This window comes from Tachysurus vachellii, chromosome 18 (assembly GCF_030014155.1).
Source record: "Tachysurus vachellii isolate PV-2020 chromosome 18, HZAU_Pvac_v1, whole genome shotgun sequence".
NCBI lineage: Eukaryota > Metazoa > Chordata > Actinopteri > Siluriformes > Bagridae > Tachysurus > Tachysurus vachellii.
Genome location: NC_083477.1, coordinates 8,899,421 through 8,926,892, shown reverse-complemented (window position 1 = coordinate 8,926,892; position 27,472 = coordinate 8,899,421). Strand labels below are relative to the sequence as shown.

Genomic DNA, 27,472 nt, shown 5'->3' with positions numbered 1-27,472 from the left:
GTCTTACATGTTATGCTGCTGCACGTTTTCTGGACAAGGGTTAAATCTCATAAACACTCACACTCACTCACACGTGCAGTTATAACTCAATCGTAAGCAGAGGCAGCGGGAAGCTGTAAGGAATCTTAATTTGCACAAAGATATTCACTGAGGTTGACACAACAGATGAATGCACGCACTCCAAAAGAATATTGGAATATTGCCATTGAATTAAAGTGCCCAGGAAAAGAGCGAGGGAAGGTGTGGACGTAGCGGAGGGGAAAATATAAGGGAGGAAAGCAGAAGATAAGTGTACAGGGGACTAGGAATTAGTAGCAAAAGCGCAGAAATGAAATTCTCCCTTTCATGAAATACAGACTTGTCCAACTGAACTTCTTACAGTCGCTCTTTGTTCTTCTCTCATCATCCATCATCCTCTTCCACTAATACACATCCTCTCCTTACCTGCTGTTTTACCTCTTCTGACAGTTACATAGATCATTTATTGTCTGATTAAAACTCACGCATCTCCATCTCTGCCTCTTCTGCACTCTCTCCATCGCTGTCTCTCCTCTCCTCTCCCCTCCCCTCCTCTCCACTCCTCCTTCTCGTTTCTCTCTCTCGATGTCCCACAGGCTCTCTTTCTCATTCTCTCACACCACCTGTTAGTGCAGACCTGTAAGACTTGGAATCCACTTGTTTATGAGGGACTCTTTCATACTCACGCAATCGGAGGTAAGAGAAGGAATTCCTTTAATTAGTCCTTTCTCTAAAAACTTCCTGCACTTGTCTTTTCATAAAGTGTATGTTTTCACTCGCTCCATCATTCTTCCATCATCTCCTCTCTTTGTTTTTCTTTTATTGTCTTCCTCTGACTTCCATTTACCTCTAATTAGAGACGTCATGAATATTAACTCCTTGTTAGCTTTATGGTCTTCTTTTAATTGACTTTTCCTGTAGATGCTCTCTTTATATGCATAACTGCCTCGTCCTCCTTGTAGCGTACACATGTTAAGTATTAATGTACAAATGCATGCATGGTGTTAACCTTCTCTCTCTTCCTGACTCCCTGTTTTACCCTTCACTTTACAACCCTATTTCTTTTAAGCCTTCAAACTCAGTATTGTTTTCAGTTATTCACATATTGTTTTTCAGTATGCTTCTTGTGAGCTCTTCATATTGAGTAGTTAATGTGCATTTATGATTCTGGTATTCTGCTAATCCAAGCCTGTGCTGCAATCTGTAGCTTCCACTGAAATGAGTTTCTGCTACACTTTAGTGCATCTCACTCCCTCTTGCTCTTTTTTCTCTCCCTGTTGCTGGCTCTCTGCTTTTCATCAGAGCCAAGTGAGCCGTTTGCAATAGATAAAGAGAAGTAAGTCTGACAGGAAGAAAGATGACAGAGTATCATAGGGGAATTGTACAAAAATGAGAGTGTTAGAATGAATGAAAAAGAAAAGTGATATTTTAAAGCAGAATGGCAAGACATCAAGAAGACACATCTAGAAGAAATGGGGAGGCTGTAAAGATCTAAAAAAAAAGAGCGCATATGATCTGGACAATCAATATTATAGGCAAATCATAGAGAAAAGATGACATGATAGGTCTCAGGATAGGTAACATAAGCACAGGAAAGGATCTTGATCCTGGATCTCGCAGGATCACTAATCCATCAGTAAGAAATGAACTGGTATATCGATAGAGATGATTACTTCAGAAGTGTCTGAAAAGCTCACACCATGTATTTACCATTAGCCATTTCTGCAATACTTATTAACCATTTTGAATGGCACAAATTCCAACAGGTGCTTTATCCAGATTTGAATGTGTTGGACAGCAGGACTGATTTAAAAAGATGTAATCAGACTTTATCTGAATCACTAGATGAAATGAAAATTATAGATTGAGCCATTAGATCTTCTCTGGATTCCATTGCAGTGTCAGTGCATTTCAGGATTCTGTATTTGCTAGTGATCAAGGCTAAGATGGATGTGATTCTTAACCTTTTTTCTGCAAGTTTTGGCAAGCTAAGGCATGCTTCTCAAACCACACAGGCATTTGGAGAGCTTCCTAATACAGCTAGATTCCCCTGCACTGCCAACCACCATAATGAACACTGCTGACCACCTACTGTCTCTCTCTCTCTCTCTCTCTCTCTCTCTCTCTCTCTCTCTCTCTCTCTCTCTCTAACACACACACACACACACACACACACACACACACACACACACTTTTTTCTTTGTCCATTTCTCTCACTCTCATGCTCAACAATAACCCTCCAACGTCCTATTTCACCACTTGCTGTGATCCACTCGCAGCTACACTGACACTCATTCAATTAGCAACCCCACACCCCCCCACAGACAAACACAGACACACACATAGAACACACACAGATACACACACACTGATTTGACAGAGCTAGCAGCTAGAGAGCAGTGGTGCTGACAGCTCCAATCTCAAACGGCATAAGGGTTACTGCAGTCAGTTCACACACGCTAGCACACTTGGCCGCAACGTGTGCGTGTGTGCATGCGCAAGTGAGTGTGTGTGTTTGTGAGTGCGCGTGTATGTGTGCTGTCAGTGATAATAGGTCAGTTGCTGATTATTAAAGTGAAACTAGACACTAACACTGTGGCTGCAATGCACCTTCTACTGTGTACGCTCTTAGAAGATCTTCTAAGCTTTTCTGGAGGTTTAAGAGCCTTAGCTTTCACAAACTGTTGTACTGAGAGAAATTTCTGAAATGTACATCCAATGATATATATTACCTTCTTTTCTAATATTGTCATGTATATCATGTATTTAGGTAACATCTTTGATTTTGGTACATAAGCCAAGAATACAACAAACAGGGTTTTAGAGGAAAATAATCCAAGGCAGGATTATTTTTCCTTCTGAAATGTTTTATAAGATGATAATTTGTGGTCGTAAAACAATAAAAAACAGCAACAAAAACATCTTGTTATGTATACTGAGAAACTGGAAAGTCCGCTTCCATCAACACATCCCATGAAGGAAAAGTGTAACATAATTCTAACACTGTAATGTTAAGTCATAATGTTAAGACTCCTTTAATAAATATTCAATTAACTTGGATATCTCCTAAAACTTGGATTCTGTGAACTAGATTATGTGACTTGGATTATGTGAACTGTCCACAATATTGCCCTGCGTAAACGAATCACCAAAAATTCATCAACACTTTCAGATTTGAGAATGCAGCAGTTCTATAAAGTAAAGTTTTGTAATTGAGATTTAAAGATGCAGTTTGCAATCTTCAGAGTTTTCCATCTAGAACTTCCTCAGAGAAAATGTGAATCTCAATATTCCCATTCAATGGATCTGTTTTTTACCTCTTCTTCTTTTTTGTTAAATCAGGCTTCTCTTTATATTTTTATGGCCCAGAAATAAAAGAGTCTTTGCCCCAATGCCCCCAAGAGTTTTGCACGTATACTATAAAATGTTATACTTGATGTAAACCTAGTTTTAATGAAGGATAGAGGATTAAAAAAAGAGTGTAGTTAAGGAGATATGTAAGACATATATATATACAGTATGTCAATATATTCACTGCAGCTGTTGATTTGCCTCGGAGGCAGAAACATGCTGTAGATATTACAAACCGCTCTTTTAATCTGAAATGGTTTAATTTCTAACTTGTAAATATCCCAGTTTTAAAAACCCCCTATTCATAATAATTAAATTTATTTTGTTCTCTTGAGAAATCATCATACTGTCAATCAAGATCAACACAGCAGCACGGAAAAACATTACAATATAATACAGTATGACAGCTACATTTCCAAAAATGCACTCAGAATTTGTAACAAATGTCTAAATAATAGGATTGACAAGGATTTGCATTTTTGTTCCATTCCATTACAGTCCATTATCGTAAAAAAAAGCCCCAAAAAACACTGAAAGTGAAAAAGCTATAGTGTTAAAGATTACATTACAAAAAATTTCACTGCGTAGTGATATAGTGCTGGGGAAACCTTTTGAGACCTGACATGTAACAACATAACAATACTGTGCTAATTGTTAATTTTGTTAGCATGCATGTGTCATGATCTCATTAGCTGTGTTGGTGCAGATCCGCTACTAACTCTTTTTTGCTCTAATGATGAGCTGTATGTCACAGCCACCAGATGTGACACCTGTCAAATTGACAGACAGGACGGATTGACAGCGTACATGTGTGTGCGTGTGCATGTGTGTGTTTGTGTGTGTGTGTGTGTGTGTACCTAGGGCTAGTTGGGTTTAATCTGGCTCACAATGGCTCAACTGTATGTGAGGAAGTGTGCAGTGTTAAACAAGCTTCATTCATTTCTTTTTTCATTCCTTTTCACCTCCCAACTGTTTACAGATTTCTATTTGCTTGTTAGAAAGCAGTATTTGCTATGCCAGTCATCCTAGTAAGCTGTTATTTTTCCACTTTTCCACTTCTCTGTTATCTTGCCTGTAAATCAAACCTTTTCTGGATACTGTGACAGAAACAGCTAATAAAATAAAGTCTTCGGTTCTTTTCTCCCCTCCCTAAAGTAAGATTTTAAATTCTGGATAAATCCCCCAGTGAGACTCACTTTTTCCCTGTACTTGCCTTGCTAGAAATAATAAGATATATTTGTGGCAATATAAAATCTAATCCTCCCCTTCTCTTTCTCTCACTTTCTGTGTCTAAGAATACGTTTCCACTCGATATTCATGCCTTATTCTTCCCATTTCTGGCTCGCTAACTGCCATAAGCAATAGCTCAAAATACGTTCAGCGCTGATCCATTTTCTCTGGTTGCACTGAAGGTACAAAACAAAAAGATTAGCCTGAGCAAACCTTAATTACTGAGCTATTGGCCGTCTGCTTTGGTGTGCAGCTCACGTCCCGGTTTGTAGAACAGGTTGAAGATTTTCAACTGAAATGCGAGTTATGGCAATAAGGTACTGACACATGGTGGCATTTTGGACAAGGCAGGCCAAACAACTAATTATTTAGTGATTTCTCATGTTTTGAAGGTGGCACATAATAAATACACAACTTGCCTCAATAATAGCACAGTAAAGGTTCTGTATTTTAAGAAAAAAAAATTTAGACAAGAAAATGGCTTCAGTATGAGGAAGCTGCTACATCATCATTATTATTATTATTATTATCAGTATCAGCAATAGTAGTAACAGCAGCAGTTGTAGAAGAAGTATTACTAGCAGTTGTAGTAGTAGAACTAGTAGAAGTATTACTAATAGTAATAGAGGTAGAGGTATTACATTTACATTTACATTTCTGGCATTTAGCAGACACCCTTATCCAGAGCTTTGCTCAGGGGCCCAGCAGTGGCATTGCTAATAACAGCTACAGTAGTAGCAGTAGTATTAGTAGGAGAGATACTATTAGTATTAGTATTAAATTTATTGTAGGTGAATATGGGAATATGGGAAGTAAATCTTTTCTCATTTTTCTGTCTGTTTTACCCAATAAGCTCTATGACGGTGCGTAAAGGAAAGAAACTCACCATCTCCATCCAGGAACACATGGCCATTGACGTCTGCCCGGGCCCGATCCGACCAATCAGACAGATCTCTGCCTACTTTCCTCGACTGTCCCCGACTGGAGAGCCGATCTCCCCACACCCTACTGCCTCTCCGGTGAACCTCAGTCCTGGGCTTGGGGCTTCTGGAGCTGGGAGCAGCAGCACACTCCTCTCCCCTCTGCAGGCCGGGGCCAGGGGTGGTGGTGGAACACTGTCATTGTCCAGTAGTGTGGACACATCAGTGGACATCAACACCTCTGACAGTGATGACTGCAGTAAGCTCACATCCTATCCATCCACTCCTAGTTCTAGTTATCTCAAACACTTACTGTAACCTCATACATTGCAACGATGAAAAAAGAAATAAGTACAAAAATCCAGCATTACTCAGTCAATGTAAGAGTATTGCTTATGCTAGTGCTGTAATGCGACGAAGTCAAGGAATGACCACATTGGACTGGTTTAGTAGAAAATATCCTCTAAGTGCAGTAAGCTGAGATGCTTAGAGTAAAAGCATACAGGACAACATCAATGATTTTTCACCCACGTTGGTTTGACTTTTTATATCCTTTTTTAACAGATATGAGAGCTGATACAGTGTGTTGCAGTGTGTGTTACTGCATTCTGTTATATCTGTTATGTTTCATGGGTGGCTGCACACTATGAGTCATAATCATAGAAACCAGATCCATACATAACTGGACTGTATGTAGGTGCATGTGTGATGCTATTTGGGTTGCATTGGGTATTTCACGCACATTTGTTACACACATTCATCAAGATCCAGTAAAACCATCTTACATAAATACAGTGTAACATTGCATTTTAATTAACACTAAATTAATTGCATAAATATTACACACATGCTATTTCCACTGTATGTATATAAACATGATAGGTAAAAAAATGCATTTTAAAATCCCAAATGTGATTCTTATGAAATGTTTCTTATTATATTAGAAATATACTCCCATGTCTAGTAAACATATAAATTGTTTTATTTTTGAAAACAGAATGTTGGCTTTGCCTCTTATGGCCTTGGTATTTATTAGAATAAAAGTGGATGACTGATGAGCATGTTAATTCAGAGGTACATAAAGCTGATTGTTGTAGCTTGACAAATTGCACTGTGAATAGTTTAATCCATCTGTGTGCATGATAATATGATCATTTTTCCATTACGGTATAGCGGCTCTTGGGACATTAGAGTTTGAACTGTGGTATGAGAGAGCAACCAGCTCCCTTCACTGCACCATCCTCAGAGCCAAGGTCTGTACTTTTCCCACTATTATTATTATTATAATTATTATTATTATTATTATTATTATTTTCATCTTTTTTTGTAGATTAAGCTACATCATAAGAGATGTCCTAATAATCTTGCAGAACTAGTTCAAATCCAATATGTCAGTCTGCATTTAAGATTTTTATTGCTCATCTATGTTTGACACAAGCTTAGATATACTTATTATTAAAAACATTCATAACCATTTTAGTCACTTTTGCTAGAACATGCCAGTGAGAATCTATAAATCTCATCCTCTCTTTGTCTAGGGTTTGAAGCCTATGGATTTCAATGGTTTAGCAGATCCATATGTTAAAATTCATCTCCTGCCTGGAGCGAGTAAGGTGGGTCAATGGAAAGCACAGAACAGGCACTGAATCGTTCATTCAATCATATTCATTATACATAAGCTTTTTATGTAGTTTTTCTCCATACATGCCAGAGTACAAAACATTGTGTGCCCTTTACACAACACTAAGAAGAAAAAATTCACAGATATTCATTTTAATAGTGAATATTGTTATTAATATTTTTTAATTGGTTTTTCATTTAAACATTTGCTAAAAACTTGTATAGCTAACATTTTGTCTGAAAGTTTATTATTATTATTATTATTATTATTATTATTATTATTATTATTATTATTATTATTTTGGGATTATTGGCCTGAATACAGTCACATTTAATATTTATTATTTTTTAGTTCTTTGTTCATGTAGAAAACATCCAATTAAGTTTCTTTCTCTTTTTTCCATTCAAATGTATTTTTAGTCATTGTATTTGTAAATTTGACTTTTCACTGTCTCTCATCAGGCGAATAAGTTGAAAACCAAAACTGTACGGAATTCTCTAAATCCTGTCTGGAATGAGACTCTAACTTACATTGGAATCACTGAAGAAGACATGCACAGAAAGACCCTGAGGTAGTGTTTCTTTGTGTGTGTGTATGTGTGTGTGTGTGTGTGTGTGTGTGTGTGTGTGTGTGCACATATGTGGAATGTAGGTGTGTGTGGGTTTATGAATTGAGCAGCTAATTGAAGTCAAAAATCCCAAGTCTAAAAATCCTTCAGGGTCTGTCTTTTCTGCCATGAATACTTGTATGCCAGTCGCCCACACAACTTTCCCTGGGCACATCTCTGTCGCAGCAATATTTCAGTCTTTGTGCACTTCTCAGTGTTTAGGGTAGGTGTCTGTGTTTGTGCATGTGTCTGCCGCTTAAATCTCAGAAGAAACAGTTTTTCTGTAGTCTGCTTGTGACAATGTAGACACAATTTGCTATATATATAAAACAGTACTATTTCCTGTGCTTTTAAAGCATCAGAGCACAAGACAAACAAATTCTCAATCTTATTTTACGCATGAGTGTAAACCTTTATGAAGAAGGAACTGTTAAGGGTTAGAACCTATAGCTCAAATAAACCAATATTTGGCAGTCATAAATGTCTTGACATGAAAAACACAAGACTAAAAGAAATCTATAATAGCCTAAAAATTACACAGCACAAGTGATATGTGGAGCACAAGGTGTTTTTAAGGAATTTCAATATTTAAGAAGCATTTCAATGTTGACTACCTGTCTGATTCCCTAAGAGTCCTGCACAGTTAGAGAGTAAGGCATAGAAGTGTGCTCTATTACTGACCTGCAGTATGCCTGCTGTGCTCAAGCTTCTGCTCAGAATTAGAGGCATTTATACAGATTACAATAAAGACATAGTCTATTGCTTGGCAAGGCCACAGAGTAAGCACGGATACTACCTTAGAATACAGGCTTAAATTCTCTGCACCTTGCTCTTGCAGAACTGCACACTGTAATAAGTTATAAGTGTTAGAAGTGATACGTAATAAATGAGTAATAAATAAATTTTGTTGTAATTGTGAAAAGTAACAGGAGCAGGCTCCTGAGTGCTATAACAGTAATACACTGACCCGTGTCTGGGAGATCATGTCAAGTTCAAATAGGGCCAAGAGCAAAGTTTGCCATCTTGTATGGGTTGGATTGATGTTAATACTCTCTCTTTTTCTTCTCACAATCTATTAATCGCAATGACACTATTCGATACAATTCATGAGAACCTGTGAGCTCATGTATGTGTAAGAAGGCAGATAGTTATTTTTGGCACACTGTTACGTTTAGAAGAAAAGGGGGCAGAGGTGAAAACGGGGTAGTGGTGGCTCAAGTGGTTAAGTGGCTCTGGGTTGTTGGTTCAAAAGGTTGGGTTTCAAGTTCCAGTACTGCTAAACTGTTGGTTCCATGATCAAGGCCTTTAACCCTCTCTGATCTAGGGTTTTTGTATCACAGCTGCCCCTGTACTCTGACCCAGCAAAAAAACTCCTGTGCTCTGACCTCCAAAAAAGCTGGGATGTGCAATGAAACAAATTCTGCTGTGCTGTAATGTGTGTGTGGCAATAATTGAAGGCTTGTTCTGTCCTGTGATAGTGATAAGTGAAAGTGATAGCGTCACCTAATGCTCTTCAGTTTTGAGCTGTGAGTAGCAATGACAGATAAGTTGGGAATTACCAGTAGTTGGGAATATCTTGTGACCAAATTGTTAAAGGAAGACAAATATTGCACACATTTAAATCTATTTAGGTTTGTACATGAGCAGGATTCAATAACCTTGACTGGACAAATATTTCTTCTTATTTCTAGAAAATGTAATAGTAGGTAGGTTTAAGTCATTAAATACAATTGAAATAGCAAATATAAATAAAATATGATTTATACACTGCAAAGCAGAATGTGATTGCTGTTGTTGTTTTCTAACAGCAACTCGTTCTCTATTATCTATTATTATTAGTAGCACAATTTTCGCACATACACGCTGCCATAGTTTCTGTTATAGCTGCTATATGAAATATTAAAAAAATATTCCCCCCTTCATTTAACATACACACTTGTCCCTCGCCGCTCATCGTAGTTCCCCTCAGCTGAAGGGAAAGCAGCAGGCTCATCATTGTTTCATATGCCGTCTGGCAAAGTGCACTCTGAGTTACATTAGAGTTTGATCTATAAATGACAATGATCTAAAAAATTATCTGTTAAAAAAACATTTCATTAATAGTTCTCACTAGCTCTTTTGTATTTATTGTGTGTAATTTTATCTTAACATCAATTTGCATCTCACACATAATTTTAGCTGATGCATAGTCAGTGTGCCGCCGCCCTTTTTGTCCACCCTTTCAGACAGCCCTGCCTTTCAGATATAACACAAAACCCAGCAGGATAAACTACTCACTAGAATTCATTTATGAACTAATAAATGAGATTGCTCAGGATTGTAAATATTGTTTTCATTAAAATGCAGAAATATTCATTCCTTAAAAAAAGACTTTCAAAATATTGTTTAACTTCCAAATGGGGATTATAGATACAGCATTTACTGGATTATCCTGTATAATTAAATTGGTTATTTGAATTACTGTAGATTTCTTGTCACCTTTCACTAGTCTGGATATTCTCATCTGCCTTCTCTCATAAACAAGGTGTTTCAACAAGTTTAGAAACAACCACGGGTCACCTGTTAAACCCCTCGATGGTGAGCTGGAATTGGATTTAAAAGTTTTTTTGGGATCCTTCATTCCCTTTACACTGCTACACAGATGTGTTTTCGATGATTTTTTCAACATGAACACCAGAAGTTATGTTCATGTTGCACCTTACTGAAAGTGAGTCAGTAGGATGGTTCCGTAACCTCTCCCAATTTTAATAAACTCTACTTTACAATAGACCCAGGTTTACTCTCACATCTGTGTCTGGAATCCTGGGAAAGTTTTCTATTTTGGCCTTTTTCATGTTCCTGTTTCCTTTTTTAAAAAGGATAGTGTGAAAGATAGAAAAGAGCAAAAGCAAAGACGTTTATTGCTGTTTATCTCTGACACTAAAGAGCTGAGCTCCACTCTTGCACATGCTGCTTTGAACGTGAGGTGCGAGTGCACGGGTGCAGGATTTTAAATAAAAAAGCTGCCAATGCTGCGAATCTCATTCTAATCCCAGTCATAAATATACATTTCTGTCAGGAGCAATTCCCTCAGACCTCATTTTTGACTCTCTCTGTTCTGCTAATCTTTCACTTCTCTACCGTTTGCCAACTTCGTTTACATAAAAATAAGCTCTGCCTACCGCTTCTTTCGTTAAGAGTCATACATGTTCTATCTTTCTTCTCCTGACTTCCTCTGGTATTTTGTCTCTCCCATAATCTTTCTCAGGTTATCAGTATGTGATGAAGACAAGCTGACTCATAACGAATTTATTGGTGAGTCGCGGGTGGCTCTGAGGCGTGTGAAACCAGACCAGACAAAACGCTTCTACACCTGCTTAGAGCATCCACCCCCTGTAAGCACAGCACACACACACAAACACACACACACGGTCACATACACAGTTCAGGCACTTTGAAACAACTCCTGGAAAAAGTGTGATAAGCATTTCAAGGAGTGTTTCAAAACTCTAACCTCCTTCTACCTTTCTTTCAGCTTCCCTCTCCAACAGCAATGGGAGCAGCATTGCGAGGGATCTCCTGTTATCTCAGAGAGGTACTCAAGCTCTCTCCCTTTTTCCCATTCTCTCTCTCTCTCTCTCTCTCTCTCTCTCTCTCTCTCTCTCTCTCACACTATCATTAAATCCATCTGTTTCCAGCATTGACATTTCAGAGCTTGAATACATCTCAGGCTTAAATAAACCAATTATTGCCTGCACATTTAATGCATTCATCATCGCTCTACAGTTTGTTCACATTGGGATCAAAATGAATTAGCACTTAGAATAAAAACTCTGTGTACACTTTAATATGTGATCAGAAGAATAAAATCCATTTCTCATTACCCTATTTCCTAAACTACTTTGGAAGTCAAACGCATTGCGTCAAATGCAAAATAGCAATTTCAAGACAATTCAGTGAACTGGGTGATTAAAAGCCTCACTATACATAATGCTGTTAAGAGAAATATTAGGGGATGTGAATCTTCCTGTTTCAGACAAAACAACTCGCTAGTACAATAATCTCAAGATGTAGTATATGATGTGCAATACAAACTGAACAGACAAACAAGTTATGCAATATACTTCAGTTTATTATCGATCCAATTCGATTAGATTCAGCACCAAAATGATTCGATCCAACATGATTCAGAACAATTAACTTAAATTACTAACATGGGAAAATCTTCATGACAGAGGAGTTTGTATTTTCTGGTTTCTCAGTAACGCAAAAAACTGTACTGTTTGTCTTATTAACCCTTTTCACTGGCACACTGACATTCATATAGACTTACTATTTTCAATCAGTATAAACAAATTAATTATTTTATCACCACAAGTCTGATATAAAAATGAGTCAGGAAGATAACGCCTTCAAATTTTAGATTTTTATGAACAAGCACTTGGGACGGGGGGGGCACGGTGGCTTAGTGGTTAGCACGTTCGCCTCACACCTCCAGGGTCGGGGTTTGATTCCCGCCTCCACCTTGTGTGTGTGGAGTTTGCATGTTCTCCCCGTGCCTCGGGGGTTTCCTCCGGGTACTCCGGTTTCCTCCCCCGGTCCAAAGACATGCAAGGTAGGTTGATTTCCATCTCTGGAAAATTGTCCCTAGTGTGTGAGTGAATGAGAGTGTGTGTGTGCCCTGTGATGGGTTGGCACTCTGTCCAGGGTGTATCCTGCCTTGATGCCTGATGACGCCTGAGATAGGCACAGGCTCCCCGTGACCCGAGGTAGTTCGGATAAGCGGTAGAAAATGAGTGAGTGAGAGTGAGTGAGAGCACTTGGGACATTCCAGCAAGCAAAAATGGGTTTGATATCACTATTTGAAGATATAAACATTTGTGTGAAAATAAAATCATTTTTGATTATTTGGAACTTTTCTACGAATATATGAACCATTTACCAACACTGTGGAGTGTGACATCCTGAACATAGGGCACCCCAAAACAAAACATTCCATTTTTGACCTTCTTTGGCTCTGCACTAGAGATAAATATAGAGGTTGGTGAGGGAATGACTACTCATAGCTGCTGTAAGGTAAATGAATGCTTACCTTGCAGGACAATGTGTCATTCTTTCATCCCACTGTCTTGTCTCCACAGGAAACATGAGCACTTATGAAACAATTTTCTGGGTTGGTCTATTACCTTCCAGCTCTGAAGGAAATTTGAGCTCTCTCTCTCCCACGAGCTTTAATGTGAACCGAGAGAATGCAGTTAAAAAGAATTTTTAACTGCTTCCATTTTCTTTATTTTAACTACACAGCTTGTAAATCAATGAGGTAGGCTGCTTGATGAAAGCGATATAACATCCACTGCCAGACTAGGATAATGATGATGATGATGATGATGATGATGATGATGATGATGATGATAAGGGGATGGCACAAAAATCCCAAAATAAAGGGCAAGTCCCAGGATTGTTCCTTAGAGCACATCAGGATTAGGAACAGAGACACAGCAGAATGGGAGTAAAAGAAGGAGTGATATCTAACATAATTTCCTTGTTTCTGTGTCTCTCATGTAATGAAAAACACTGCTGATAAGAGAAACCCCTCATGCCCTTGCTCAAAGATTTGAAATTACAGCAGATGGAAAGAATGACAACAACATCAAAAACCACAGAGGGATCAGAGGACACGATGAGATAAAAAAAAAAAAAAACAGGACTGGCTGTCTTCTCAGACTGAGAGTCAGACAGAGGACGATTTTTATCAGAATATTATCACAGTATTTAAGTTAATTTTCTTAAAAGTGGTCAAAAGAACATATAGATTTCCCATCAATTTATGAAAATAATTTCAGTTATGAAAAGTAAAATGTTTTCACTACCCGCTATTTCTTTCATACTTGAGAGTAAATGTTTTTTTGCAGTGTAGTGGTTTTACTTTATAACATTACTGTTTGTGTCACCTTATCTACTGCTGCACAACCCCAGAACAGGTGAATGGGAACTGAGAGAGAGAGAGAGAGAGAGAGAGAGAGAGAGAGAGAGAGAGAGAGAGAGAGAATGGGTGTTGGATTGCAGGCAGAAACAACTCTGATGATAAAGAAAGTGTGAGAGAGTGAGAGTGAGAGTGACACCGAGTGAGAGGTGGAATGAGTTTGTAAAAGAGGAGACAGAGAATGGCAGAGAAAATTGGCAGAGTTAAGTAATTAGAGACAGCAAACTTGTCAGTAAATACAGAAAACGAAGAGGAGAGCAGACTTGGAGGCGAGGCAGCAGTAGGAGGATGTTTCACATGCCCACAGGAGAAGATTATAACTGAGCTGTGTTGGTATTTATTTAAAAATCTTGATTTGGCTTCTGATACATGCTCTGATAGGGACCGATGACTGATCCTGTGCCATCTGTGTACTAATCACATACATCTGAATATGAAAGATATGTCTCTCTCTCTCTCTCTCTCTCACTCTCTCTCTTACGCACTGCGTGTGTGTGTGTGTGTGTGTGTGTGTGTGTTTCCTCACACCTGTTTACCAGCTCGTTACACCTCCTCATTATCATTAGCGAATTGAAGGTCATTAGTCTTGTGCAAAAAGTCAAAATATATCTGGATACATCTAATGAGACACTTAGTGAAACATTTAGTCATATGCCATGGTAACGACACAAAACAAAAAATGTCAGATTCAAAAATGAATATGATGATTCAGTAAAAGTTTAAAGATTGACTATATGTGGCCACCTGAACATCACACCCATATGCAGTTCTTCTTGTTATAAATACTTCATGAACCGTGCTGTGAAATAATGAAAAAATGAGTGGGATAAAAGATTTCTTGACTTTTCCTTTAGGTGATTAGCAAGCAAATCACAAGCTTTGTGATCAGATGGTTGCCTCTTTAGTTTTGAATACTATATATAAGGATAATGAAATTGATAAGTACAGACTTATATCTCCCTTAAAACATTTTCTGTAATTATTTGCCTCAAAACACATTCAGTTTTTCAATAATGGCAAAAAGATGCCATGGTTGCCAAATCTTAATGTGGATTAAGATTTAACATAATTTAATCTATAAATGTAAAGAAACTGTCACTGTGTAGCTCAAAACTTTAGCATTGTGGAGGCAGCCCATCTTGAATACAAGGCGAGTGGTAGTTCAGTGCTAAACTATTGAACAGAAGGTGGTGAGTTGGAATCCCAGCACCACCAAGCTGCCACTGCTGGGCATTTGAACAAGGCCATTAACCTTCAGTTGCTCCATTGTGTAAAATGAGATAACTCTAAGTTGCTCTGTATAAGGGCATCTACCAAATGTTGTAAATGTAAATTGGATTGAATATGTGGAAAGACAAAGAACAGGCTAACAAAGGGAGCTTTCCCAACTATTAATCAGTTTGTTGAGCCGAAATTTATAAAAGTCCAGAAAAGCAATTTTTTTATACTTAGGATCTCAAGATAACGTAAGTTGTAAATAATTTTTCTCATGATGACAAAAAACACATGATTAGGTTTAGATGAGTACAATCGTTCTTACTTCAGTAAGAGATTGAAGCTATATTCCCACATACAGTGATTTTATTTGTGTAAGCCATCAATAGTCACCAGTAGGTGCTTACCAGTACTTACTACGGGTTGCCACGGTAATAACGTTTATCAGTGGGTGGTGTTCGAAATCAGATTTCTTGCTACTAAAAAAAGGGAGATTTGAATTTGTGTATAAAATGTAGTGTATAGTGTATATCTAAAGTTGAAAAGTTCAACTTTTCTTAACTTTGTTGTGTCACTGGATACGCGCACATTTTGTCACCAACTGTCGTTCATGTTGGTGAAGGCTGCCAGCTTTCATTGATAATAAAATGGTCTCAAGTTGCTAGGTCTGTGTGTGTGTGATTGTAGCATAAACCTAAATACTCAGTGGTAATATTACCAACTCACAGCTTCTGGGTTCACTCATGATTTGGGTGACTGTGTGGAGATGAATTCATTTTGAGCTTGAGTTCAGGTCATTGTCTGTTGCCATGTTTTCACTGTCTGTGGGTGTCTGCTGGGTTCTCCGGTTGCCTTTCACCTCTGAAAAACATGCCAGTAGGTTGATGTGTATATGAGTGTGTCAGTGTGTGAGTGCATTGTGCCTTGTGTGCAATGGAATCCTGCTCCTAGACCAGGTGACATGTGCAGGATAAAGATGATACTGAAGAAGAATGAATGAATTTGATTATGTAGCTTATTAACAATGCTCTGTTAGCTGCATTAGTTGAGCAGCTTCATTTCTGAGCCAACTGTCAGAAATCAAACATGACCAACAATCCTTTAATTGTGTGTAGCGGTCTGTAAAAAATATACTTAAATTGCCCAGTGTTACGTCAACTATAAAATGCCAAAATTTTATATTATACATTAAAAATTATTTTATTCTACCATTCATCATCAGAATGTTTTGAACTGTCTCTCGGCTGTGTGTCTGTGTGATATTTGTTTTTTATTTATATAAAAGATGTGCATGATATGGTGTCTCTGTCTCTCATTATTTGCTTGGCTATTTGTGTCTGTCCCCAGTCTGTAACTTTAACGAAGCTTCTAGACAGGTCTGGCAGAGACCATTTCCCACACACACACACACACACACACACACACACACACACACACACACACACACACACACACACACACCTGAAAGGTCTATCAGGGATGTTGGGCTGCAGTGGATGTTATGGGTGACTGATCGGTGAAGTCAACATCAACTATATTGTCTGTGAAGACCTGCTGTCTATAATTAAACAAATCATTGTGTGACAAAATGACTGAAATCATGAAATAATGAGATTCAACAAGTCAGAGAGAACCAGTGTGTTGTGGGGGATGTTAGAATTATTCATTCTCCAGCTCTGTCTCTGTCACTATCTCTCTCTCTCTCCCTCCCTCTCTGTCTCTGTGTCTTTCCCTCTCTCTGTCTATGTTTACCTCTCTGTCTCTCTCTCTTTCTGTCTCTCTGCCTGATGCTCTCTACCTGCATGTCTGTCTACCCCTCTTTCTCTGTTTATATCTGTTTGTCCCTCTCTGTGGACCTTGTGTGCACAGAGCCGATGACAGATTTTTAAAGCAATGCCAAAAAAACAAGACAGGAACAGGGTGAAAAAGACAGCCTCAAGATAAACCTTGCCAAGCCGTGTCTTTTACTCCCAGTTTTCTCTATCGACAGCTGTGCCACTGACTTCCTTCAAAAGAAAGCTCTATTGTTAAAATCATTGCAAACAGAAATGGCAGGGCTGGAAATGTGTGTTAGAAATCCCCTTACTATGCTGGATCAGTCAGCTATCTCTACTTCCTCCCATCCCCTCCCCCTTTCGTTTGTTGGATCAGTCCCTCTCAAACGCAGGGCTAATTAAGGAGAACACAAAGGTTTTAAACTCTATGTACAGATGGGCTTCTGAATAGAGCTTGGTCAAGCTTTAGTGACTGTGTGTGTGTGTGTGTGTGTGTGTGTGTGTGTGTGTGTGTGTTGTGCGCTATTTGTATAAAAGCATTAGAGTGTTCTAAATTACAGGAACCAATGGTCAGATCTACATTCAAATCAACAATCTATTAAATTCAATTTAACTGATGTGACAGTGTTAAATGGTGAATTTAGATGTTTGTAGCCTCAATGAAATTGTTAACAGCGAAGAGAAAATATTTAAGGCTGTTTAATTTCAGGTAAAGTGCCAATATTCCAGAGACATCCATATTAAGATCAACAGGTCAGACAATTAAGACCAATTCTTCAGATCTTGTAAAGCATGTAAACTGAATCATATGTAGAATCATGCAGCTGCTATCCAATATAATTCTACATAATGCAGCATACATAAAAACCCCCATTAATAGGAGATGCCAACTCCATGTGGTCTTTGATTACAGCATGATACCCTACGTGATCTTTGCAGGTAGGCAGACAAGACACTGCAATTTAGCGACATAATACAGATCGTTTAAAAAAATTGTTTGGATTTTTTCACAAAATATATTTTCCAAAGTGTAATATAGATTGAAAGCATTCTGAATAAATAGCCCAGATTTCAGCCACAGTAACATCTACGGGGTTTTCATTAAGTTCTCTTCCCTTGAATCCTGACTTTAGGGTATCTCTTTAGACTGGTGATCTGTAGATTTTGTTATGTTAAGAATATTAACGTTCTGAAGCTTGTTTTAGTGCTGTGCTGAATGTAGGAGCCGTATCCAATAAATCTGTGGCTGCTGGTCAGCTTATTGAAGATAATACCTTCAATTTCCTATTTCTCACACAGTATTGGTTTGATGCTTTTAGTAAAATTTATTACTTATATATATGGCAGGGCTGGTGTGTGTGGAAAGATTTGAGTTGAATTTCCCTGTTGAGTGGATCAGTGTGTATTAGGCATTAATGCTGCTTAATTCCTTTTAACTTCAGCCCTTCATATAAGAGATTTAATCATGGGAAACTAACATCTTATGTAACATCTTATAACATTTGACAGCTTTTGTACCCTTCTTTGCTATCATCTCTTCTTACTAAGCCTGTAAGAAGGACAAGCATCTGCCGCTATCTCAAGGCTGACTGCTATGTTCTTTATGAATACTGTTTACGCACATTCTCTTCAGATAATGCCAATGAATTTATCAGATTGCATAGCACTGATGCAGAACTGAAAACTAAAACTGTATCACAAATGCAAGGTTGACTGGAGAAACACTACTGTCGTTGTATCTAATCAGAAAGGATTTAGAGACATACAGAACTAACTGCGGCCTAGAAGAGTGACGATTAAATTAAGATTAAATAAGAAATCATATTTCTCAAGGATCCTAATCAAGGACCACAGTATCAACTGCCATCTTTATCAGAAAGAGTAAATATACCTTCAGTCTGAAAAATGATTGAACAGTATTATACGGTATTCAATATCTCTCACCTCACCAGTGTAATAGGTTTGCAGCACCTTAAATCTATTTGCATTTATAATAAACACTGAGAGCGCTTTTCTGAAAAGAAGTGCAGCTCCCACAACAGGTTTTAATGATTAAGTCGAACTTTGCAGTAGTTTAACATGAAGCACGCAAACTTTAACTCTTCAGTCCATCAAACACTTGAATAAGACATTTATTCCCACTACATTTATTAGGCTCTTCTAGAGAAAATGAATCCGAACTCCACTGTACCTGTATCCAGTTTTCGTGGAAAACAAAAACATTGTGATGGAAATAATCGGAATTAAATATTGCTGTTAACTTTCAGGGCTCATCACATCTCTAGTTAGTGTACTTTGCTACTGTTATTTCTGGGGTATTTATACTTTACTGGACCATTATTGAAATGCAGTGCTTGAAACCGTACTTAATGTAATTTAAAACCTTGAGTAATTTGATTGCATTTTTTTTATTTATTTAGATCTTGAAAGAGCTCGTTCCAGATCTCAAACCTCTTCTTCTTGCATTCAGCCACTGACTTTACACTATACAGTATGTCCATATAAGAAAAAACTAATAAGAATTACACCAATTCATCACCTGCTGACTTCTCACATTACACGTGGTAGACAGATAGGTGGATAAGGTTACAGCTATCAGTGTGTGTCTGAAGATGGATAAGCCATTAGACTGCTGTGTTGAACAGGAAGATGAGCAATAACTCGGTCAAATACTTCAATATCCTGCAATACTTGTACAAAGACTTGTATAAAATGAGATGCCATCTTTATTTCTCTAGATGATGTTTACGGCATCTCATTCGCAATAGCATATTGTCATTTAAAATTAGAATCAGTCTGCTTTCTGTACTAAAATACATGGTAAACTGTTTTATTAATTTATAGCTGAACTCTTTGCTTGTTTATAATTTATATTATTCTCTTTCTTCTTCCAGATTCTGATTTTTATTACATTTGACATTTTTGTGTTCTTTTTACATTGTATTAGCCGGTTTATTCATCTTCTTCTTCTTCTTCCTCATCTACTTCTTCTTCTTTTTCCTCATCTTCTTCTTCTTCATCATCCTTTTTATTATTACCAGATCATATTGGTCCTGTCGGTGTAATATACAAATGAATCTATATATGAACAGATCTGATATAGAGATATCTCATGACTGAGCTGTAATTCTATAAATGCACTTAGGACTGCAGGTCTATTGCATCAATCCATCCATACTGTTTAGTTTACTATACTGCTTATCCTACACAGTGTCAAAGGGAACCTGGATCCTATCCCTTGGGACTTGGGGCAGAAGACCAGGGTCACCCTGGATGGATTGTCAACAGGCACAATATCGCACACACACTTGCACAATTTATATATGTCTAAAACATGTCTTACTGGAGGAAGCCCATGAAGCACAGGGAGACTCCGCGTAGACAAGGCAAAGGGGATTGTTCTCCCAACCCTGGAGGTGTGAGGCAAAAGTGCTAACCAATAAGCCACCATGCCCCACTACCCTGGGTCTATTACACCAAATTATTTAATTTCTTATAGAGCTCATTATCAGTCACCTCTGGTTTCGAAGGCTATATAGCTGGAAAAGTTGCATGAATTTTGAAAATAATATTAATTCATGATTAATTTCATATATTAATTTGCTCCATGGGAGGGTGTCCTTGCTGGGTCAGGATTCTATTTCATAGCTAATTATTCTAAGGTACCTGCTGCGTCGCTACTGGCACAGGTGATTAACCGGTGCCCTTTTATTTTTTCACTGTGTTTCAACATTCATCTTTCTTACCTCTGAAGTGGATTCTTTCTACTTTCCTTCTCCTTTGACTTTTTCTGCAGTGGGAGCACGAGCAGCTGCACAGTCTGGAGGAAAGAGGCCGTCTGCTACTGTCGCTCCAGTTCCTGCCTCCGTCTGTAGAGGGAGATGGAGAGGCCCGAAAGGGAGGTCTGTATGTCGGTGTACAACGCTGTGCTCACCTCGCCGCCATGGATGTCAATGGCTTCTCCGATCCCTACGTCAAAACGTGAGAGGACAGTGTGTTGGTGCAAGACATGTCCGGTGTGGGTAGATGATTCAATGTTATCTGTAATCCATTTTACTGAGCAGCAAGAAAACATCTCAGCTCAGGTACTTTAAATCAGGTCAAAAGATTATAATGCACAATTAAAAGCAGTCTTTAGAGAAAATAGAATCTTAATTGCTTGTGTCGCTCATCTAGGCATGTTTTCTTTATATATTTCTAATCGTTCCATTGCTCTCCCACATCATGTTTTAAAATAAATATACCATCCTCGGGCAAAATAGCAAGAGAATCAACAAACCTCCCACCCACACATGTCCATGTCATTTTATCTCTGTCTTTCTTCCAACACACATGTACACACACACACACACACACACACACACACAAGAAACTTGCCTTTGATCGTGACAGGGATGGTAAGAATGTGTGTATGTGCCTGTGTTGTTTGGGGGGAAGGGAGTGAGAGTTAACAGCAGTGAATAAAGCAAATCAAATTTTTATGGAAGCCAGTGGGACACAGCCGGAAAAGCAGAAAAACAAATAGCTATGTGTGCTTCAATCGATATTTGTGTGCCTATGTGTGTGTGTTAGTGATGTGTGTGTTAGTGATGTCCTTCTATTTCTCTCTGACTTGGTTGTATCTATGTTTATCTTTGTCATCCTCTTTTTTCACTGCTACAGATACCTGAAGCCTGATGTTCAAAAGAAATCAAAACATAAAACAGCGGTGATTAAAAAGACCCTTAACCCAGAATTTAACGAGGTACCGACCTTATGCTATCCGTTGCAGATTATTTATGTGTATGCATGTGCATGTGGGCATGTATCTCCTTCACAAGAATAAAAGTTTTAATGTGTTAATGACAATCTAGACTCGTCTGCCATTTCTCTGCCTGGTGTGTGTGTATGTATGTGTGTGGGCGTTGAGGATCATCAGGCAGACTGAGTGGCACTTTTCTACTCTTGCAGTAGACCCAAACACTAGACTTCTTCATTGTGTAATGTGGAGCTAGTACTCTCAGCTTTCATTTGTGATCTTGTCAAGTGAGCAGAGGCTGCAGGCCTATACGAGGGAGCTCAGTGATACCAAAGGCTACTGGAAAACACAGATTCCACAGCATGCTGCCACCAAATTCTGACCGTATTGTTTACACTAGTATTTCATCTTTTTTCCTTTTTTCCTTTTTCCCTGCAGGAGTTCTTTTATGAGATCTCTCTCACAGAACTGGTCAGTAAGACGTTGGAAGTCACTGTATGGGACTATGACCTGGGTCGGTCCAATGATTTTATAGGTGAGAACAAAGACAGTCTGTTGAATATGGTATTGATCGGCTAATACACTCCGGTGTGCTGGTTATTCAGATGTTAATCCTGAAATCACACCGTTTCCTGCTGTGTTTTTCCTCCCCATGTGATTATAACACAGCAAGCTTTCATTACTGCAAATAAGAACATCCATTTCAAATGAGGAATTGCCTTGATATCTGTCGTGACTAAAGGCACATGGCGACAAACCGTGCGCATACAACACTAATAAAAATCACTCTATGTGCTGGCAGGTGGAGTGTGTCTGAGCTGTCACTCGCAGGGAGATGCTCTACGCCATTGGATGGACTGTCTGAGGAATAAAGGACAGAGGGTGGAGCGATGGCACGTCCTGACCAATGAACTTCCTCAGAGCTCTTGCCATGAGTGAGGATCTCACAGGAAACGTCAGTGATAACCTAATGCTGCATGGAGTTCTAGATGAACACAGAGTGCATTCGAACACTTCAGACTTTGTGCACTATATGCTGTATGTGTTCATCATATACATAGTCAATGCATGATTGATATTATGACCGGCACAAATACTGTATTACTTGAACACACCTTGCTCGTTATCAGGAGAGTTTGAGGGATGGACTGTCAAGTCAGTTGCCTTTTGATTCCATGTTACTTGCTGGACCTTACCTATCAGTCTCTCCTTATCCTTGCTGCATGTTTTATACACATTTTTATAGCAACAAAAAAGCAAATATCTAACCCTCTCTGAATCCCATGTAGCATATCCTTCTAATTGGTTATAGAAAAAAATTTATTTTACAGTCAACACTTTGATAACATGTGCCCAGGACAGACATGCACTACATTAACAGCATGTAGGGATACAAACAAGGTGCCTGTAGTAAAATTAATATCTTCTCAATTTACACTGAGAAGGATAACATTTCTCACTAATATTTTTGGACAATGAATGTATCAAATTGACATCAGGACTGTTACTCACAGACCAAAAAAAAAAACTGGAGTGGTATCTAGTCCTAAATTAGCCTTCCTTCTTTCAGATCCCTTGTAAATATTGGCACCCTCATATAAACACAACCAACCATCTGTTTTGTAGCATGAGGAAATGTTTACAGCATTATAAAGCATGCCCCAATGATGTTTTTCCAGGGCTGTAATTCTTGTAATTTTGAAGTCCCATTTGCTAATGTAATTTATATGGATTTTTTTCCAGACATGCTCTGATATTCACATCGAATCATTTCTAAAGATTTGGATTGATTTGTTTATGTGTGGTGTGCATTGTTCTGGTTTGCATGCCCAAAGGTGTGAGTGTGAGTTTATATTACTGTGCAATTTGGGTATTTATTGAATGTTGTACTTTTGAGGATTTGTGATTACTACATTTGTATGAAGTGTTTATGTACAATTTGAAAATACAAATGAATGCATTGCTATAAGGCTGTGCTTTATTTCTCTGCATCTCTAAAGAATATCAACTGATTCAGTTACAGTTTCCGTCAGTGTTTCTATTTAGCTATTTTAAGCTAAGCTGTTCTATCAAAACTCTTCATGATTCAAAACTTCATACAATGAAATCAATGAGATTAGGATAGATTATTAAAAATCATTCATGCTTCTTCTGCACATCAGATGCTTCTTTTTAAAATGAAGAAACACTTAAAATCTAGTTGCCACAACATTAGTCCACTATCATACTGTGTATAATGGGTCATAAAATCCATAAAATCCAGCACAGGAGAATTTGAGTCATTGCACAGTTTGGAGATTTCCTGCATCAACCACCTTCCAAACCTGATAATGAACTTGTTAATTGAATCAATGCAGGAAATCATCAAACCATGCTGGAATCCATGTGGGCACCTGCAGTACAGCAGCATGCAATAAACTGGATCTAACTTATTCTAACCAAGTAAAGAAAAAGGCAACGCAAATAATCTGGTCTGATTTAGCTTCTGTTCTGATTGTCTTCACACATCAAAAAATATACATGTGATGTGCTAGGTTGAGGTTACCTTTCTCTTTTATCTCTGAATATATTCTACAGCACTGCCACCTAGTGCATATAACATTCAAATTTATCTCTAAAAATGCTTGTCAGAATGCAAATAAAAATAAATGCATGTTATGGGTTGTTTTAGGACCTTTCCAATGGAGAAACATTCAGGTTTTACATATACATATTAAGAGGGACCTGCAAAACACTCTTAAGAGTTCTAGCCTGTTGTCCATCTGGCATATCACTTGACCCACCCTTCATCTTGCAGGTATTTTGAGTTACTTGAGTGACCTGGTTACCAGCTGTTCGAATGTGGATGAATAAAGCTTGAATAAAGCATGGAACACTTAGAGGCTTTCACACCGGTAGTGTAGTCTGAAACACAGCACAGTTTGCATAAAAAATTTGTATTGCAAAAGCTGTCATCCGTACCCAGAAATGCACCATGCTAACAAAACCTCAGTCTTTCTAAAAGAGGTTGTTTGAATTTGGTTACACTGGAACTGTGCCACAACTGCCAGGAATGTGATGATAATGATTCCTCAGGATTTTCTGAGATCTGTTCATCAAATCAAGGATGGCTCTACTGGGAAATGGATCTACAGTTGGTGATATAGCCCAGAGGTTCACTGAAGTACACTAAGGCCTCGATTGATTCCATTTGTTTTCTACCTTGCTAAAAAGCATATCTTGATATATATGTTTAAAAAATGTTTAATGAAATGTTCTTTAACACTAGGTAATATTACCTGATCTAAAGAGAAAATAAACTTGAGAATACATGTTTATTAGCCACATTATACACACCACATACAACAATATTTATTAGCCACACCACATCTGTACCAATTATCAGTGGTGTGAGAGAGTGAGATAGTGAACGAGTCTTGGCCAAACCAGAGAGACCTGTTACTGCTGCCAACATGTCTGACACTAAATCACTGTACTGAAGCAGTGGGTTCCAGATGGTGCCACAACAGTAGCTCTGTATTTAAGTATTTTCAGTGGGCTCAATTAGATATTAGTTATCATTCACGTCATATAAATAGGTCTATGCTTACCATCTGTGCTGGTGTACTGGTGAAGCAAGAGGCACCAGAAGGTCCAAACACACTTTCCAACTAAACAAGAAGAATGAAAATGTTAGCAGAGTTTATGTTAGTAAACTTAAATTAGTAACTAAGCATTAGCTATGTAATGTAGTGTTGGATTTGATTCTGTTAAACTTAGTTCAGTGTTTAAAGGTGGAGATTTATCTCATATAATACAATAATATAAAGCACTTCCTGAACTCTTAGCCAAAAGTATAATGAATAAGGATCTCAAGTAGGCAGGGAAACTCCATTGGAATATAAACAATAGATTGTAGATAAGAAATTGATAAGAATTTGTACATACACACATGCTTATATCATTTTTGCTTTGTTACTGTGCTAATCCATCTTGCGTAGAGCTTCGCTACTGTGAGGAACACAGACGTGATTATTGATTATATTACTTCTATTTTGTGCTTGCACTGATTTTCCAACTGAAAAATACACTCTCCATTATACAGCTTTTCCTGTTTCTGGATTTGATCATTATGAGAAGAATTCTGATCAGGAAAAGAAATCAGCATTTTACTCAATGTCTGAATGAAGAGAGCAGGCCTAGACAGTTTAAAAAAAATACAGGTGATGTTTTTTCTCACTTTTAGCTGTGCCAGTGTAGCCTCAGATTCCTTCCGAGTGAAACCTGCTGTATTCTACTCACTACGGTGGAAGAGAGTGCTTTTTTTTTATGTTACCTTAGCTGTCCTGTCAGTTTGAATCAATTTGGACTCTCTTATCAACATGGTATTTCCCCTGCAGACCTGTCACTCACTGGATGTTTTTCACACCATTCTGTGTAAACACTAGAGACGGTTATGTGTGAAAATCACAAATCAGCAAATTTTTTGGATATGCAAATCGGCTTATATGCTATTAACAACCATGCCACAGTCAACAATGAAGTTATTATTTTCATCTTTTTATTTAACTGTTAACAACAGAATAGCATTAACTCAAGTTAAGATCAAATCAACTGCATTTATTCATTTACCTGTTAGCTTGTTTTTCAATTAACCTGCAAATTGTTTTTAAAAATTACTTTTTATTTTTATTTAAATGATTCTGAATCATTGTTAGTTTAATGGCAATATTATTTTATTTATTTTCTTTTTTTTAAATTCAGATAAAAAAATGCCCAGGATATTTATTATTATTATTATTATTATTATTAGTAGTAGTAGTGGTAGTAGTAGTAGTATTTAAAATGATTCTGAATGAGTGTAAGTGATATTTATTAGTGTTCAGAGATAATCATTATACAAGTCACGTTTTATACAATGTCCATATTTTTTGATTTGCTTTGAGATCTATAATAAATCATAACGCAGTAATAGAACTATGAGAAAATAATCTGAGTAATAAAAAATACTAAAATAAAAATTAAGAGAAAAAAATCACAACAAAATGTAAATCAACAAAGGATAATAGTAATGGAACACTAATTCTTTAGTATATTACTATATACTGCAGTATGTGTTTAATGGAATTTGTTATTATGATGTGTATGTTTGGTGTAGAATATTTGCATGTACCATTCCACTTCCCTGCCTATACACTTATATGGAAACTTGTGTGTATGGTCTCAGTTTCTTCTTCAGAGAATTTAAATGAATTGAAGTGTTTTGCTTTCCCATCACAGTGGCTTGTTTAAACTGCATGTCAGATTGGTGGCAATTTTGTCTTCTTTCTTTGCTTTTGCTTGTATTGTCAAGATAATGACTGACGCCAGGTTACTGCAAATGATCCTCTCTGCTGACAGGATGGCGGCTGTAGATTCATCTTCTCTTTTGTTGTGTGTGAATAAAACCAGACAGCTAATGAGGCCACCAGGACGGATGTCAACACTTGTAGTAAAGTTTAACAATGTTTAGCTGCTGCAGTAAGTCACCCTTTGCTGAACTCGTTATAGGTACCATAATGTAGTGTAATAACAATCTGTTTAAGAACATTTCTCTTCTGAAGTCAAATTGTCACCACTACAGCAGAATACAGGCTGATCAACCTCATGCTCATATTGCAGACTTGTTCCTGTATTAATATAGTGCAAACAGCAGAGACCATACATCCATAATGAGCTCCAGAGCTGTGACATAAGTGTTACATTTATATATATATGTATATGAGTGGTGAAATGATATATCTACATTACACATCTTCCTACTATCATTCAGCAGAAGTATCATTCACCTCATGTACAGGTAGAAAAGAATGGGGACGTATTTGAGGTGCAACCACCTCTAATGTTTTCATAACTACCAATACCAGACATGTATGGATTCCTGCCTTTTGGAGCTAGCATAATATTGCCTTTTAAAGCAAACAAGAAGAAAGTAAAGGGTCGGAGCATACATTTTTGAAAATGGCTGCTCTGAGACCTTCAAAGAAACTACTGAAAAAAAACCATGTGGCAAGCGG

At 37.7% G+C, this 27,472-nt stretch overlaps 1 protein-coding gene and 1 long non-coding RNA gene across 2 annotated transcripts; one reads left to right on the top strand and one right to left on the bottom strand.

Moving 5' to 3' along the window:
• Positions 1-631: 631 nt before the first annotated feature.
• doc2a (double C2-like domains, alpha) lies at positions 632-23,248 on the top strand. The gene is made up of 11 exons (XM_060893271.1): positions 632-714; positions 5,453-5,778; positions 6,693-6,772; positions 7,058-7,132; positions 7,602-7,711; positions 10,995-11,121; positions 11,262-11,321; positions 20,496-20,680; positions 21,362-21,443; positions 21,876-21,972; positions 22,240-23,248. The coding sequence occupies exons 2-11, from the start codon at positions 5,457-5,459 to the stop codon at positions 22,374-22,376; spliced, it is 1,275 nt and encodes a 424-aa protein (XP_060749254.1). The 5' UTR covers positions 632-714; positions 5,453-5,456; the 3' UTR covers positions 22,377-23,248.
• LOC132861704 (uncharacterized) lies at positions 18,735-25,221 on the bottom strand. Its single transcript, XR_009649954.1, has 3 exons — positions 25,028-25,221; positions 20,446-20,668; positions 18,735-19,752 (listed from the first exon to the last, which is right to left on the bottom strand). It is a non-coding gene; the product is annotated as an uncharacterized LOC132861704 (long non-coding RNA).
• Between the last annotated feature and the right edge of the window lie 2,251 nt (positions 25,222-27,472).

Excerpts from the sequence above, each read along its gene's own strand:
- doc2a (XM_060893271.1), top strand. The coding sequence starts at position 5,457 with ATGACGGTGCGTAAAGGAAAGAAACTCACCATCTCCATCCAGGAACAC. Across the intron at positions 7,712-10,994 it reads ATGCACAGAAAGACCCTGAG|GTTATCAGTATGTGATGAAG; the intron begins GTAGTGTTTCTT and ends AATCTTTCTCAG. Across the intron at positions 20,681-21,361 it reads TCCGATCCCTACGTCAAAAC|ATACCTGAAGCCTGATGTTC; the intron begins GTGAGAGGACAG and ends TCACTGCTACAG.